Here is an 18,475-nt window from a genome sequence, read left to right on the forward strand (position 1 = left end):
ATTCTCCTACAATTACTTCTGACTTTTTCCCAGAGGTATGGCAAAGAACAGAATCCTGCTGCTATACATGACCTTTCAGCAGCAACCTTCTCCAGCCAGGGATTGGCCTCAGTCTCCAGCACCTTCACATTGCTGAATTGAGCCTAAGGCCCTGTTCAAAGATGTGAGGAAGAATACCTATTTCTTTATTACCCACAAGGGGCTAAACACAGAGGGGACAAACAAGGACAGACATAGGTATTAAGTCGATTACATCGACCCCAGTGCCTAACTGGTACTTAATTTATTGACCCCGAAAGGATGAAAGGCAAAGTCGACCTTGGCGGAATTTGAACTCACAACGTAACGCAGACGAAATACCTCTAAGCATTTCGCCCGGCGTGCTAACGTTTCTGCCAGGTCGCCGCCTTAAGAATAGGCGAGGAAGAATACCGGTGTGCAGATAGTAACAACATATAAATTTAATGTGGCCATTTACTGAATATGAATTTGTGTGACATTAGTATCAGTTATCAATTTTATGTGCAAATAAGTCTGTTGTGGAAAGCTGTTCTAGTCTGTTCTCTGTTCCTTGTTCCAGGTAATAATGCAACATTAAAGCGTGTTTGTGAAGAACAACATTTTAGTTGGTGTACTCTTGGATTCATCAGAAGTATTGCATCAAGCCCAACAATCTGTCAAGCTCTCAGTACTCCAAGATGGATTGTTTTATTGTTCAAATTGCTTTCTTCAGACCAAAGTTCTGATGTGCCAAAAAACGTCGTACGACAGGTAATTAAAATTATCTAAATTTAAAAACGTTCTTGCTGTTAATTGCTCACAGTTTGTACATTCATTGACTAAATGGCTTCTGCATTCACTTAACTTACTCTCTCCCTCTCTCCCCTCACACATTCACACAAACACTATGTAGTGTTATTGTTTACAATCTTCTAATGTAGTGTTCAAAGAGATGGGAGACAATTCTTTCAGCATGAGCGGTGCCTTACATTAATCATTTATCTAAGACAGCAACTGTTGATTATAGAAAGTTTGAATTTATTTAATGATGTGTGCAGCATAGCAGTATTACCAGGTTACAGCACGGCCTGCACTCCAGATGCTTAGAATCAGCAATGAAATAAAAATTTACTAAAACTATTTAGAAACCTCAAGAGAACATGACATAACTTTATTTTAACTATGGAACTCAAAGTAGATAAAGTTATAAATAATAGCATTTAAACATTGGGTTAAAAGACCATTTTGGACAGTAAAAATGTTGAAGGATAAATTGAATTATTTCACTATTTTTTATTTATTAATTAGGAAGTGGATACTAAGTATAGGGGTACGAACAAAACTTGGTTCAAATGAATGACTTGAGAGAGATGTTCAAACCGTTGTTTAACCTTTTAGCATTTAAACTGATTATATCCAGGCTAAATATTCTATATGCTTTATGCTCAAACTGGCCAGATCTGACCCGTCACACCTATCCTACAATGTCATTCTAAAAGTAATGAATGACATCTTTTGAAATCTCAAAGGTATGAGGTAAGATGTGATTAATCCAAAACAATGTGAATAAATATGCCTTATATATGACAGAATAATCTGAATGCTAAAGGTTTAAGATTAAAGAATTTAGGATAAACATAAGTTTTCACCAGAGATCCATATCCAGCTCACTTCTCTTCATCACAGTTTTTGAGACATTAATACTAGAATTCAAACTTTCAGAAGTTTTGTATATTGATACTGTGATCATTATTACAAAAAAATGTTAAAGAACTATAGGCTAAGTTTAAAAGAGAGGACTTCAGTTTAAAGTGGTTGGGTACCAAAATTATTGACTAATGCTTGAAGGAGCGATCTCTGTCTATCTCTCTCTCTCTATGTGTATATATAATGGTGTGTGAAAACATGCAAGTTTATTGAAGGTTGGTTATCCTGGTAGAAGTAGTAATAAAAGGCTTAAGATGTACAGAAACAGACAGAGGAATATTGAACCTAATACAGAAGAGACATTCTGTACTATAGATCAGTCCAACTAATTTCTATGGAAAACAGGTTCTTAAAACAATATAACAAACAATGGCAGTAGTAATTCTAATGAAGATATTTTCTCCAACATTGATGATTTAACAAATGATTTTTACTAGATGTTGTTCTTCAATCTGTTTGTTTTAGCAAGAAAGTTTACATCATTAAAAAAAATTTTTTTTTTTTTTAATTTAAACAGATTCTAGCTCTTAGATTGTTGAAGGGAGTTCTACCTTCATGGGACAGCTCACTCGAAGCAAGCAGGATGAAAGACATTGTAGAAAAAATGTTCTCTCTTCTCGGAAATGTTCTTTTGTCTTGCTCATCTGATCCAACTTTACTTCCTCCAAGTAAGAAAACTTATTTCTCTTCTCATTATTGTCATGACCATTTTTAGGATGATGGTGGTTGGTGACAATGGTATGGGTAATGATAATGACATGGTGGTATTGGCTTGTTTAAGATGATGTTTTGGTGGTGGTGATGATGATGATGATGATGATAATGGTAGTGATAATGCTGGTGATGATGTTGCTGATAATAATGATGATGTCTCTGCAACAATGTTAGAATTTGCATAGGATTAATATTTAATTTGTAGTTAAACTTTGAATTGCTTGTTAAATGTTAATTAGTAGTAATATTGGTTTCAAATTTTGGCACAAAACCAGCAGTTTTGGGGAAGTAGTAGATCGATTACATCGAACCCAGTGGTCAACTTGGTACTTATTTTATCAACTCCAAAAGGATGACAGGCAAAGTTGATCTCTGCGGAATTTGAACTCAGGATACCGCTAAGCATTTTGTGCGGCATTCTAACAATTCTACCAGCTCAACGCCTTAATTAGTAGTAATATTAATTAGTAATATATACTTCTTATTTAGTATTAAGTCTTTTGCTCTTTAGTAACCTGACAATCACTGAACAAAACATAATTCCTGTTGGCTGAGTAATGATAAAATTATATCACAGGATTAGTTGCTGTTGGACCTGGGCTGTGGCATAGAATTCTTTCCCACCATTCGCATGCATGCATACATGCATACAGATATCCAAAAAGTAGAGGATGTGGATTAGTGATAAAGTGCCAAACTAATTTGAGATTTTTATTAATTTATGGTACTGTGATCAAGGTATCTCACAGTTTGAGGAAATTATTATTGTATAAGCCCTATATTTTCATGGGTAAAATTATGTTACATGTCTACTGTGATTGGTGGAGATAGGTAATTAAATGAGTGGACAAACAGAATACATTGATAAAGTTTTTTTGCGCCAGATTTCTTAAATCGGATCCCTGGTTTTCTTTTTACTGAATTTCTATAGAAATAATTTGCAAATAAAAACTGATTACATAGGTAAATGAAATAATTATAAAATGTTCACATTTAATTTTTACAGGTGATACTCTTAGGAAAGGCCATCGCGGGCGACCACCTGTGACGATCACTGCTTCATATTCCAGTACTGTAGCTGATGAAATTGTGTCAACAATTAGGAAACTTCATCTGTTAGATGGCTGGAATGCACACATCAACTCTTATATTATCTCCAAGTTAGGAATGATTGAAGATATGGTCTGTGATAAGAGTAAATCCTCCATGGTAAGATCACACACATATATAAACTAATACATATATATATAAATATATATATATGTATGTATGTGTGTGTATGTGTGTATGTATGTATGTGTGTATGTATATATGTATGTGCGTGTGTATGTATGTATGCATGTCTGTATGTATGTGTAAATTTTTTTACTCTCTTTTTCTCTTTCTCACCCACTCACCCTCTCTCTCTCTCTCCCCATGTATGTATGTGTGTGTGTATGTATGTACGTATGTGTGTGTGTGCGTGTATGTATGTATGTATGCATGCAGGTGTAAGAAGCTTGTTTCCTAACAACATGATTCTGGGTTCAGTTCCAGTTCTGCACCATGGCAACTTGGGCAAGTGTCTTCTGCTATAGTGCTAGGCTGACCAAAGCCTTGCGAGTCAGTTTGGTAGATGGAAACTGAAAGAAACCTGTCATATATATATATATATATATATATATACATTTATGTGTGTGTACGTTTGTGTCTCCTTGTCTTGATTTCATGTGATAGTTGTAGTCAAGAGTCACTGTCATGTATGCGTTGTCCTTTGTTTCCAATATTCTCTGAAAGCATGTCTTGTCATAAGGAAATATTACCTTACTTGGAAACAAGTGAGAGGAAGAGTATCTGGCTGTACAAAATTCATCTCAGCAAATTCTGTACACCCTGTGTGAGCATTGGAAATGTGAGCGTTAAAACGATGGTAATGATGATATTAAGTCAAAGGATGGAATGTACAATCTAAGACCCCCTTCAGTCATGACACAGACCATGGGATTGCACCTAGAAACTTACCCTCCCAGGCGCAAGTCCGGACAAGGTTGTTTATGGAAGACTAGAAGTTGCCCATGCATACCAGCCTCCCCCCCCTCCATGCCACCAGCGTTATCCAAGGGAGAGGCAAAGGCCAATACAGTTTGGCACCTGTGATGTCACAACTCATTTCTACAGCTGAGTAAACTGGAGCAATGTGAAATAAAATGTCTTGCTCAAGAACACAACATGCAACCTGGTCTGGGATTCGAGCTCACAACTTCACGATCGTAAGCTCAACACTCTAACCACTGAGCCATGCGCTTTCACATATGTACAATATTACATTTAATGTATAATATTACATTTAATTGTAGAGTTACACATGTAACTAAAGAATCAAATGTAAACTATAAATTACAGTCTTTGACTTAATAATTATACTCAGCAACTAATTTATTAGTCCTAGAATTTCAGTTTATATGCACAGTCTTCTTTAAGGTAAACCATCTATTTATATAAACTCTGTTAGCCAATATTTGCAACAGTGTTGACTGAGGAACCACCTTGGATTTATTTATTTCCTCTTATCTGATATAAGCACAATCATGATGATGATGATGATCATCATCATCATCATTGTCCTTGAACATTATTCCTTTCCTACTGGCATAGTTTAGGCAGTTTGACAGGAGTTTGCAAACCTGAGGATTGCACTATTATCTGCTTTGGCATAGTTTCTATGGCTAAATGCTCTTCCTTATACCAGCCACTTTCACCAACAAAATTACCAAGTAACTTGCAAAACAAGAACCCTTCAACTAAGTTGGGGGTATAATGTTGAAGGAGGTGGCTTTGTGCCTGGTGATGCGGTTAGGGTATGATAGAGGGAGAGAACCAGGAAATATGGCTTCTCCATGTCTCCTCTCTCTCTCTCATATATATATATATACACACATACACACATATGCGTGTGAGGGCAGTGGTGAAGACAGATGGAGAGAGAGAGAAAAGAAAAAGAGAGAGAGAGAAAGAGAGACAAAGAAATTTAGGGAGAGTTGATGTTTTTATAAAAAGTAGCAGTGGGAGTAATAATAAGAGAGAGAGAAAGAGTGGATATGTGAGAGAAAGCTGGACTGAACACTCAGCCAGCATGCTGAACTAACATACTGAACACTGATGGTAATGGGGTGATAGTAATAGTATGAGCTGTAGTTGTGAGAGGGGCGAAGGCGGTGGTGATGGTGGTGGTGGTAGCTGAGGTCCTCAGGGATGAGAGTGAAAGTAAATGATGTGAAAGACAGTAGTGATGATGGTGGAGGGGAAGGCTGCAAAATCAAAGGTATTGATGGTGACCGCATCAGAAGTCTGAATGGTGTGTGTGTATGGCAGATGTGGTGGCGATGGTGGTGGTACAGTTCTTCATCATGCAACTTTGCAATAAGTTCAAAGTTGACAAATTATATCATTTTTTTAATGAAAATTGTTTATTGCTTGAAAAATAGTGTTCAAGTTTAATAAAATTTAATATGTATTCAATGCATGAAGTGTCATTGTTGGGCCCAAGGCCTAATGAAGAGTCCTCCACAGGAGCTGGCATAAAAGCCACCCAATGTAGAGTGGATTCTAAGCTAGTTTATGTATATATATATATATATATATATATATATATATATATGAAAAAATATGAAAAACTTACGTAAAATGTTGAAAAAGCTGAAATCACTGGAACTGGATCCAGTCAGTTAGATATGACTTTTTCCTATACCACAAAAAGGAAACTACTTTTAGCCCTAAAACTCAAAAAGATGTTGACTAAAACCTTTTTCTGTACAAAAGACTCAATCCAACTTGTGACTCCTTATTTTTCTTTGTTCCCATATGTTTATATAAATTATATATGCTAAGCTTACCTTAAGACGATGTATACCTATACAATTTCTGTTGAACTATAATACAAATCTCTGAAAATTGGTTATATTTTTATTTTTCATACATATAAACACGTAGAATAAACTTATTCTCCACTTGTTTTAATTATACGATGTATGTATGTATGCATGCATTCATTCATTCGTTTGTAATTTCTTTTATAAATACATAAACTATATATATATATATATATATAATGTATACAGACGCTCAACCATTTATTTCTTATCTTCTGTCAGGATGATCTCAACATTGATCTTCAAGAAACACATGCAGCAATAATGGCTGTTCTTGCAGTTATTGGTGGAATTGGTTTGCTGCCACGCCTAGGAGGTCTTGTTATGCATTATGAATTAAGACTTGGAACAATTGCTAATATCCGTCCTTCTGGCAAAATTCAAGTCCAGTTTCCAGAAGTGGGACTCAAGATGTGTCGAATGACCGATCTCGTTCCTGTAAGCTATTTTTTATAAAATTTATTGCATTTAAATTAATTTTGTAACATGTGACTTTTGGGTTCATTTCCATTGTGTGATTCCTTGGGCAACTGTTTTCTACTATAACCTTTGACAGACCACTGCCTTGTGAGAGAATTTGCTAGACAGTAACTGTGTGGAAGCCCTTTATATATATATATATATATATATATATATATAAAATCAGAGTGTCTTTGTGTCTGTGTTTGTCCTGCTTCCACCATATCACTTCACAACCAGTGTTGGTTTGTTTGAATTCCTGCAACCTCGCAATTCATCAAGAGACTGACAAAATAAGTACTGGAGTCAAACCTCTTCAAGGTGGTGCCCCAGCAAGGCTGCAGTCCAATGACTGAAACAGGCAAAAGATAAAAGATGAAAACATTCACGTCACAGGTCTGCCCAAGGTTTTAATGTTTTTTTAAAAAACCACTTTACCAACAGCAAATCTCTCTTCTTACTACCAATATTGTCCAAGGCAAAGGCAAAGGTCAGCACAGCTTGTTACAAGAGTCCTCTCAGATGAACACTGAACATAGAAGGCGGAAGCAAATATTGCCTGATATTTTGTCCACTATCACTATATAATGTACTTATTTTATGCAGTGCTCAAGTGCAGTACAACTCATTAGAGAAGGCAGCCAAAAGTGCATGTACAGTACATACAGCACAGGAAGTGAACATTAAATGAGTTGTTTAGAAATAAAAAAGGAAGAAGGACCTCGGGTGTACTGTTAGTGAATTTCAAAGCATGCTAGTTTTGAAGGATGTAGTGTCCTGACAGCTAACAGCTGATGCAGGTTGTTTATTCCATGCTTCGGCAATTCCAAGTATGAAAATATGTTTCTGAAAATCATGGTTGCTGTGTTGTTTTTTTTGATTTTGTAAGCATGTCCACAGGTGTTAGACATATGGAATTCAAAAAAGTTCCCCAGTTTGTTGTCTGAAAGATGGTGGATAACCTTGTAGGTGTCTACAAAGTTACTTGCCAGATGTCGGAACTTTACTGGTGATTCTGCCAAATTCCTTTGTATTGAACGAATAACAAATGTTTTCTATTTTGTTTTTTATTAGAAGCACCTATACTAGAGACAACTATATTTTATAACAATGTTGTAAAAGTAAATGATAGATATGTCAGAAAGAAGTGCAGATGGTGTCCAGTAGATGTAGGTTCTTATTCCATCACCAGACATTTTCAATTTTTGTTTTGTCACTTGTATTTTCATCAATAATTACTGATTTTCTTCTTTAAAAGATATATGTATATATCAGCTTTATCCAAATAAATTTTTAATATCTTAAATATTCAATTTAATTTTTATCTTATTTTTTATTGAAGGTTCCTCACCTAGAATTTTCTGTGGATAAGTTACCATGACAGAGAATGTCATCAATACTTGGGTCAAATTGGTTAGTTTAGCTGGGACAGGATTTAAAGTTGAAAAAGAGAGAGAGAGGACATCACTATTCAGTAGTGTCAATAGTGTAGAATCAACTGGAACCAATACAGACAAGAAGAACTTTGGTAAATATTTCAGTCTTTGAAAAATATATATTTTACTCATGTAGAACAGCAGTTCATATAAACCATGGAAGCAACTGTTTGGATTAGGGTTTCTTTTTTTTGGGGGGGGGGGGGTATGTTGTTATTACTGCTGTTAGCTGACAGTTTTTTTTAAGTAAGAACTGTGGGACTGAAGCAGCTGAAGGGATATTTCAGTAGTTTAGAAGTGATGATGTGTTCGATATATGTCATTCTTTACTCCGTTCTGGTACTAGTGTGGTAAATTCTGTTGTGAAGCAATCAAGATACACTGTTTCTGTTGTTATTCAGCTGGCAGGAGTAGAGGGGTCATATCAGAAGATTGGCAAAATAAGCTTCACCAGCTTCTCTTTGAGAAACTTGATTTGTACGTGTGACTGTGGATTCTGTTGAACTCGGTGAAAGTGGTTGGCAACCAGGACAGAACTAAAATTAAATGTGATTAAGGCAAAAAATTAGAAAATTCCGTTGGTATGGAGATGTTATCAGAGAAGGTGAGGTGAAAAGTATTGGAAACAATCAACTTTAATTTACAGAAATTATCCAAGACAATATAGGTATTTGATAAGAAGCCTGGCAATATGAACTGGTTATATAATAAAAACTAGATAGTGTTGTGAAATAATATTAAATAGATATTAGAATGGTGTATTTTCTGTCAGATATCACCCATTCTTATTAGATACTTATGCCATCAATAGTGGACATTCACCGTATCAACCTTCTGTGATTCCTTAGTGATTGTTATTCCATCTGGGAAATCTATCTTCATAATATCTCTTCATTTTCCTTCAGATCTCTGTGCCTGTTATGTAATGGTTTCAAACATTTCTTTTTTTATTGTTGGCAGTTAAATCAGGTACTCAAATGCAATATTGGTGGGTGATAATAATGAGTGAAGATATAAAATTGCTAATATGTTTATTAAGGGTATAAACACATGGTATATTTTCAAACAGAACTAAGAACATGCACAGGGAAAATGATCAATTAATGATAGAGAGAACAGGACCAGTTTCTGATTGAAAACAGAAGACCAATTACTGTTAAAGCTAGAGAAATGTTGTGTCATAGGTTTTAAGATCATTGTTGTAAAAAGTTTTATGTGGAAACTTTGTTTATGGACTTCTGCTCAGGCTAAACGCATATTGTCCAAAAATTTTGGTCGTTGATGGTCTTGGACATGAAATTTTAATATAGAAATGTCTTATATTTTGTTGTAATTTTGCCAAAGTAAATCTTTTTTACTCATATCAATGTTGCAACAGAAAATAGTTTAACTACCTGTTTCTTATTAATTTTAACAATTTAATTTTAACACTAAATTTTATGAATTCTGTCAAAACTTTAAAATTTGACTTCAATTTGAAATCTTTTATAATAATAATAATAATAATAATAATAATAATAATAATAATAATGAAATTATTGTATACAGTGCTCAGGTGCACCACAACTTGTCAGAAAGTGCGTATAAAGTATATACAGAAATGTACAAATGTCTGGAAAGCGAACAATGTATGAGTCAGATACATGCTTGTGTGTGTATGGAGGGGAATGAAGCATTTAACTTTTGATACTTCTCATCAGTTATATTTTAAATATTTTGATAATAAACTGTTTTACCTTTATTGAAATTTTTCTTTCTTTTATTTCAAAGGATGTGGTTTAAATACAAAACTTCTACACAAACAACAAATTCGACTGGGTTTGCTAAAAGCAGCAAGAGTACTATTTAGTCGACAGGATAACTTACACAAAGTTTTATCTCAGCCAGCTGTTCTTGACTTGGGTTTTGCATCTTCACTGGAAACAGGTGTTGGATTCAGTAGCAGTACTGAAGAAGACCTGAACACTTTGCAGCAGGAACCAGCCACAAACATATCTTTATTACAACATCTGATGGTTGCCGCAACACAACCATCTCCACTTAAAGCAATATTTTCTAGAGAAGAAATGGAGGTAAATAACTCATCCTTTGCTCTTGAACTTTTTTCATGATTGAATTGTAATGACTTCACCATAATTGTTAGTGTTATATTGTTACATCCAGTCAGCCCACAGGTATGGCTGTGTGGTGAAGAAGTTTCACTTGCAATCATGTCACTTCAGGTTGGATCTCACTGTGTGGCACATTGGACAAGTATCTTCTACCATAGCCTCAGGTTGACTGTTACCTAGTGTATAGAATTTGGTAGATGAAACTTGTGGACATCCTGTTCATTATTTATAGATTTAATCCATTACCCAAATGAAAACCACTACATGATCTTTGGTTGTCTTTCACAGAGACCAATCTGTTGGAAGCAGTCAGGCCAGGTCTCTGGTTTGAGAATATCTTCTATTCCTTCCATCAGTTTTGAAGGCTGTAAAAAGAGTAACAGGTGCTTACAACATTAATCCTTTAGCATTTAAACCAGCCATATCCGGCCAAAAGAATCTACCTGTTTCATCTTCAAACTGGCCAGATCCGGCCTCTCACACTTACTCTACAAGATTATTATAAAAATAAACAATCAGGTCATTGAAATCTCAAAGCTACAGTATGAATAAATAAGCTTTACATTTGACAGAGTAATCTGAATGTTTAAGCATTGAAATAATAAAAAGTTAAAATAATAAAGAAGTTACTTGGGATTCGTCCGACCCATACCAGCATGGAAAGCGGACGTTAAACGATGATGATGATAATGATGATTTGGCATTTCAGAGAGTAGCTTTCTCAACATTTTCAGAACGTAGTCTTCTGTATCTGTTCTCATCAGTGTGCCGCACGCCTCAACTGTTCACACTTCTCTTTCTCTCACCTCTCTCTCCTTCCCTCCTTCTTGCTCTCTTTCTTTCTCATATGTGTGATTTTATTGTATACTTAACAACTGTTTACATATTTACTGGAGCCTGGTGCAGCTCTCCAGCTGGCCAGTTCCTGTTAAGCCATTCAACTCATGTCAACATCAAAAATGGACATTAGAGGATGATTATCATAATGATGACAATATGTATAAGCGTAGGAGTGGCTGTGTGGTAAGTAGCTTGCTTATGAACCACATGGTTCCGGGTTCAGTGCCACTGCATGGCACCTTGGGCAAGTGTCTTCTACTATAGCCTCGGGCCAATCAAAGCTTTGTGAGTGGATTTGGTAGACAGAAACTGAAAGAAGCCCGTCGTATGTGTGTGTGTGTGTGTTTGTCCCCCCAACATTACTTGACAACTGATGCTGGTATGTTTTCATCCCTGTAACTTAGCAGTTCGGCAAAAGAGACTGCTAGAATAAGTACTAGGCTTACAAAGAATAAGACCTGGGATCAATTTGCTCGACTAAAGGCAGTGCTCCAGCATGGCCTCAGTCAAATGACTGAAACTAGTAAAGGAATAAAAGAGTATATGTATTTCTGTAGTTTTTGCCCAGTGTGCTAATGGTTCTGCCAGCCTTAGTATAATAATAATAATAATGATAATAGACAATACGAAGAGCATAATGTGATTGCAATAGATATTTTATTGGCTGAATGATATTTTGATAGTTTGCCTATCTTTGTCGAGTTCAAAATGTTGAATTTCTATAATTTTGAATTTCGATGTAGCACTTTTCATTTTGAACCAACAAAGACAAGCAAGCTGTTGAAATATCGCTCAACCACTAAAATATCTATTGCAATTGCATCGTGCTCTTTGTATTGTCTATATACTTTTGTGAAGAGCTATGTCAATCCTTTAAAATCTAATAATGATTAAAAAAAGGGTGGTAAGCTGGCAGAACTATTAGTAAGCCAGACAAAATGCTTATCAGCATTTATGTTCTTTATGTTCTGAGTCCAAATTCCACTAAGGTTGACTTTCATCCTTTCATGGTCAATAAAAGAACTACCAGTCAACTTCTAGGGTTGATGTATTTGACCTCTCTCTCCCTTCAAAAACTGCTAGCTTTATGTCAAAATTTGAAACTACTACTGCTACTACTTTAGTAGTTATGGTGTTGCACTCATGATCACAAGATTGTGGTTTCAATTCCTAGACCGGGCAGTGGATTCTATTCTTGAGCAAAGCACTTTATTTTATGTTTCTCTGCAATTACTGCAACACCTAACTCATGGTACATTGTGCACCAGTTCAGGTAATGTTGATTTGATGGAGTGAGGTGAGCTAATGTACAGCACATACATTTGATCACCATAAACAACTCATTTGTGCAGGTCATTCGACAAAAGCTGACCACTCATAATGTCATTTTCAATGGGAGAGTCCACTATTACTACTACTATTATCACCACCACCACTTTGCCTTTCGTCCTTTCAAGGTTAATAAAATAAGTATCAGTTGAGTACTGACCTTGCTTTGATAGTTTGCCTATCATCCCTCCCCTCATTATGTTAAACCAGTTTACATGCTACAACAACAACACACTCGCACACATTCTTTGTTTTGTCCTCTACTGCCCAAAATGTTTTTCATAATGTAAACTCTTTGTGGTTAATAAAGAAATCATCATCGTTATTATTATTATTATTATTATTATTATTATCAATTATTATTTGTCACGAGAAAATGCTTAGTAGCATTTCACCTGTCTTTGTTCTGAGTTCAAATTCTGCTTACTGACGTTGGCTTTGCCTTTCATTCTTTCGGGGTCAACCAAACAAGCACCAGTTGAGCACTGGGGTCAATGTAATTGACTTAGCCCCACCCCCGAACATGCAGGACTTGTACCAAAATTTGAAATCGTCATCATCATCATCATTGTTGTTGTTGTTGCTGTTGTTGTTGTTGTTATTATTATTATTATTATTATTATTATTATTTTCTGTTGCAGGCTGCAGCAATGGCTGTTTGTCAGTACTTAACAGCTGTATCCGGACAGCCACAAGATGTCTTTGACTCCAGTTCTGACAGCGAAGATATTGTGCCTTACCTAGTCAATTCTGCATCAGTGTCTCAGGTATCTCCAAACCGTACCCCTAAGTCCAAAAGAGTACGACAAAGTTCACTGCAGCAGCCTTTGCCTCCTGTGGTGTTCCAGTTGCAAGAAATGGGTTTCCCCCGAAAGAATGTAGAACATGCCATTAAAGCTCTTGGTAAGTCAAAAATATACATTGATGACAATTCACATTAAAATTTAATGGGTTTAATTGTTAATTAACTCCACAACTAATTTTATATTTCTATACTGTTTCTTTACTGGATCACATATGTAATTTGTTCAAATTCCAATGTCGGCTTTGGTATGGTTTCTGTGGGCAGGATGCGCTTACTAATGCCATCTGCTTTACAGTGTGTACTGAGTACTTTTGCATGGCAATGCCACCAGTGAGTTACCTGCTGACCTCACTGGTGCTAGTTCCACATAAAAAAAAGTCAGTAGATTCTGTAAAATGTTCAGTGTTAGGAAGAGCATCGAGTCATATTGACCTTACCAAAGCAGATGAAGTTTGGTACAGTCCTTTAGCTCACCAGCTCCTGTTGACCTGTACAGCCCATGCCAGTATGGAAAATTGACTTTAAATGATAATGTTGATGTACATTAAACCTGGTGATTATTTCTGGAGATCAGTTCATAGATACAGGTATGACTGTGTGGGTTCAGAAGTTTGATCTGGAATCACCTCATGATTAAGGGGTTAGGTCCCACTGCATGGACACTGTTAGCTACAGAATTCTACTGGTGATGCAGGTTGGAAAAAGCTTGAATGGGTGTATGTGATTGAGTGTGAATTCCTCTTGTCTTAACATGTGCACACTGATTGTAAACAAAAGCATAATTTTTCATTCAAACAGTGTTATTATTTGCTTGTAGTTCTCTCTGAAAGCATGTCCAAGCTGGGTGTTGATCTTTAGATTGGGGTCGTATTACTTTGCTTGAAAACAGTTGAGTGTTGTTCTCTGATAGGTTGCTATTATAGAATCAGAGATGGTTGTCTCTAGTGGATTACTATTTGTCAAGTTTTGTAATTTGTTTATTTCATAAGCACAGGTATAGGAACAGTTGTAAACTGCGAATTTATATCTCATAGCAGAACAATAACCAACAGCAGAATGTATGAGAAGGGGTAATATCAGCTGTAATCATGTAGCAATGGAATCAGTTGTGTCCCCGTTTATTTTAATAGCAATATATATATATATATATAAAATAAAAACATTCACATAAAACTTGTGCATACCATGTGATTGGCAGCTTTTACTTATTTAAACAAATGTTTAGCATTTGTTATATATTCATAAGGAGTTCAATACATGACACTATCAAAAGGGTGAAATATGAATTCCTCATCATTGTTTAGCACCAACTATTCTATGCTTCCATGACTCAGATGGACTTCACCGAGACAGATTTTTCTACAGCTCGATGCCCTTCTGATTGCCAACCCTCCCCTGATTCCAAGCAAAGTAATATTTTCTTTAGTCCTTCATACATGAACAGCCGAATATTGGACATGTTTTTCATGGAAGATTACAAACATGTGACACTTGCTAAATGACAGTGCCATTTGTTTACCACCAGAACACAACCTCAAGAGAAAGAGAAATAATTACACACATACACATCATACATGCATATCAAACTTTTACAAGAAAAGAGATGACAGTAACTTCGAAGTTTCAGCCTGACAGTGCAGTGAAGTTGAGCAGTTCAAAACTTTGCAGTCAGTGTCATTCTTTTTCTTGTAAAAATTTACTAAACATGTATTCTACAAAAAAAAAAAAAAAAAAAGACTAATTATACAGTTTAATGTTAAGTTGTTTTTATATATAACTTAAAAGGAAAACAAACGTTAATAATGTGTGTGTGTGTGTGTGTGTGTGTGTGTGTAATGGGCTTCTTTCAGTTTCTGTGTGCCAGACCCTCTCACAAAGCTTTGCTTCACCTGAAGATAGAGTAGAAAATACTCAGTGCCATGCAACATCTTAATCACGCAAGCATACCTCTGCATGTATGCCTTATGCAACCACAAACACACACACACACACACACACACAAACACACACACACACACACACACACACCAGCATGGCCGTAAAGACAAAATAATGATTTAATTACCCTTCTGTCTATCTCACTCTCTTTATGTATGTATGTATGTATGTATGTATGTATGTGTGTATATATATATATATATTTATAGTTAATTCAAGGAAGTTATGTCCTCATTAGGGATTATATAGTCCAAGGTATTCCACTGGCTAATCCCTATTATATAATGCGAAAGGCATTGGTATATGTTAGGGATTATTGAAGGTATACATTATCAATATTAAGGGAAAAAAGAAAGTGGAGAAATGACGAATGTATGAATAATTTATTTGTATGTTATAAAGTGATGAAAATTTCTTTTTAAAACACAGTACAAATAAATTGATTACAAGTTGTAAAACTCAAAAAATAAATATGTGTTTCAGTCCTATCACCTAGTTAATCATAAATTCCAAGCATTGGGTTAAAACTGTTATAATGCATATCTAGTAAAATTTATAAACGGTTTATAAGTTTTAATAGATACGTATTATAACAGTTATTTTTCAAACTTTCATCTGTCCTCTATTCTGATAATGTCATACATTGCTATTCCTCTCTATCTTTCCACAACTGTATCTATTACTAAACCAATAAGAAAATCTATGTTTTTAATGTCATTTATTTTAGCTTTTTAGCTTGATTTTATTAAAAAATTTTTATGCATATTTTATTTATTTATTTTCTAATTTATAGTATATGGTATATTCATGAATATATAGAACCCATCAATTAGATACACTTACTATATATAGCTTTTAACTTCTTTAACCCACTAATATTCTGTATGCATCCTTCAAAAGAAAAATGATTACCTAAGTTCCATGAGCTCAGAATTAACCCTGAATAAATCCTACCACCATATAGTTGGAATATGATACCTTCCTTAGCATTTAATGCAATACTTGGAATTTCTGATCAACTAGATGATAGGACTGAAACATATATGTAGGTTCCTTTATTTTATTTTTTTGAGCTTTACAACTTGTAATCAGTTTATTTGTACTGTGTTTTAAAAGGAATTTTCATCATTTTATAACATACAAATAAATTATTCACACATCCATTATTTTTTCCATTTTTTTCCCCTCTTTCCCCCCACCTCAGTATATATATATATATATATATATATATATATATATATATATATATATATATATATATACACACACACACATAAATATATTTGTATGTGTGTAATATGTTTGTTTATATGCATATGTTTGCATGTGTGTGTATACGAACAGGTATTCATGTTCCATGCTTCCTGTTCTGTTTTTCTGTTATGTGTTTATTAACTGTCAGTAATTGTTGTTGTATCAATAAGTTAGTAGATGTTACTCTATTCTGCTTAATCTCTAACATTATAAACAAATTTATCTATACAATCCAGGGTAGACTGTGACATATTTTAGATAGCAGTTATGCATGCATGTGCATGTGTACATTTTTATTGTGTATTTACATTCAAATACACAATATAACGTGTGTGAGTTCTTGTTGTTGTTTAGCCCCAGGTTAGCCTTAAACGAGTGGATCCACAAATAAAGGCAATCCAGCATTTATCACCCATCTTATATTCAGGTATGATGAATCTAGGACTACATTATCAGAGGTGTTCTTCCCTTTTTAAGACAGTTAGGGTTACACTGGCTGTTACTTTTATCAGTTCAAGTAATATTGTAAGATATCACACGGTTTTATAATAAGTCATCATGTTCCTGGTGAATAGTGAGATTCAACACAATGACTTGGACATTTATTCTTAATATGTTTTGGTAGATTCAAGTACAAATATACTAATCACTGTTGTGTTCATTAGAACAGCGATTAGCATATTAAGATTTGAATCTACCAGAGGTTTTATAGTTTGTAGCAAAGGTAATCATAAAGTTCTGTGTGTTCTAATGAAACGGCTATGAGCATTTTTATTAGGACAGTATATTAGTTTGTGTATGTGTGTGTGTGAGTGAGAGAGAGGGAGAGAAAGGTGCACCAATTGTTCTGTAGTTTAGAAAAGATATCGTAACTGAATTGGAATCAGCAAGTCATTCAGAAAGGATTTTTTAAAGCTGTAAGTTTTGACTATCAAAAATATATTCTGGAATTTTTCTCTTCATTTCCTTGGAATCCTTACAACAAATGTAGATCTGTAATGGAACCTGATTTCTTGAAATGTTATGTCTACAGATGATTATCTGGTAGCAAACAGACTCTTTTTGTTGGAAATGTTGGTTGTGTTAGAAAATGAAGAATGGTTGGAGAGAAGAACACAAAAGGACTAAACCATAAAAAGAAGTAGGGAAATACTTAAGTAAGACTCCTTAAAATAGGAGATAGTGAAGATGAGAACAGCTGAAGAAAGATCACAGAGAGAACCAATCTATATTATGTAAGTAAGGGAGGTGAAGATTATAAAGTTGAGTGGTATTAGAACTGACACTATAATGACAATAAGTTTATTGTATACAGTGCTGACATGCACTACAACTCATCAGAAAAGGATAAAAGAAAGGACAGAAAGCAGACACTTAAACCAAGTACAGAAAGTTAGAAATGGAGGCTAGAAGTACATACACAGTACACAAAATAAAACACTAAGAAGATAAAAAACTGAATAATAAAATGTCATAAAGAGGAAAGGGTACATAGATAGGTCAGGAGTAGTGTTGGTGAGTTTCAGGAAGCATAAAATTTTTGAAGGATACAGTGTCCTGATGGCTAAAACTAATGCAGATAGTTTATGCCATTCTTCAATAATTCTGAGCATGAGGGGAAGTGTTTCTGAAAGTCATGTGTGCTGCGATTGCTTTTAATTAGAAGTGAGAATTCTTTCTGTAAGACAAATGTATTTGATTGGCACATCCTATTGTCTAATTCTGGGACTCAATTTATCAATGGTAGTGTGAAGAATCAATCATAAATCTCTGAACGAGGTATAAACAGTAGCTGCATGACAATGTGAAGTATATTTGTCACTTAAATGTGGCAGCATCCACCCTTAGTGGTTAGCCACATTTAATTAGCAAATATACTTCACAGTGTGAAGAATGAAAAGAACAAAACGATTTGATATGAGACCAACAAATCACAAAATGGAATATAATTTTATTTTAATATAGTTATAGAGT

The 18,475-nt window shown here is 34.8% G+C and overlaps 1 protein-coding gene across 1 annotated transcript in view; it reads left to right on the forward strand.

The window, feature by feature from the left end:
- Positions 1–18,475, forward strand: part of LOC115222504 (E3 ubiquitin-protein ligase HERC2-like) — a 226,020-nt gene that overhangs the window by 111,376 nt on the left and 96,169 nt on the right. The window contains 8 exon segments of the mRNA XM_036511621.1: positions 581–771; positions 2,225–2,375; positions 3,428–3,630; positions 6,552–6,767; positions 8,131–8,164; positions 8,167–8,316; positions 9,995–10,296; positions 13,146–13,407. Coding sequence (XP_036367514.1) covers positions 581–771; positions 2,225–2,375; positions 3,428–3,630; positions 6,552–6,767; positions 8,131–8,164; positions 8,167–8,316; positions 9,995–10,296; positions 13,146–13,407 — 1,509 coding nt within the window.

Source organism: Octopus sinensis, linkage group LG20, assembly GCF_006345805.1.
Source record: "Octopus sinensis linkage group LG20, ASM634580v1, whole genome shotgun sequence".
Lineage (NCBI taxonomy): Eukaryota > Metazoa > Mollusca > Cephalopoda > Octopoda > Octopodidae > Octopus > Octopus sinensis.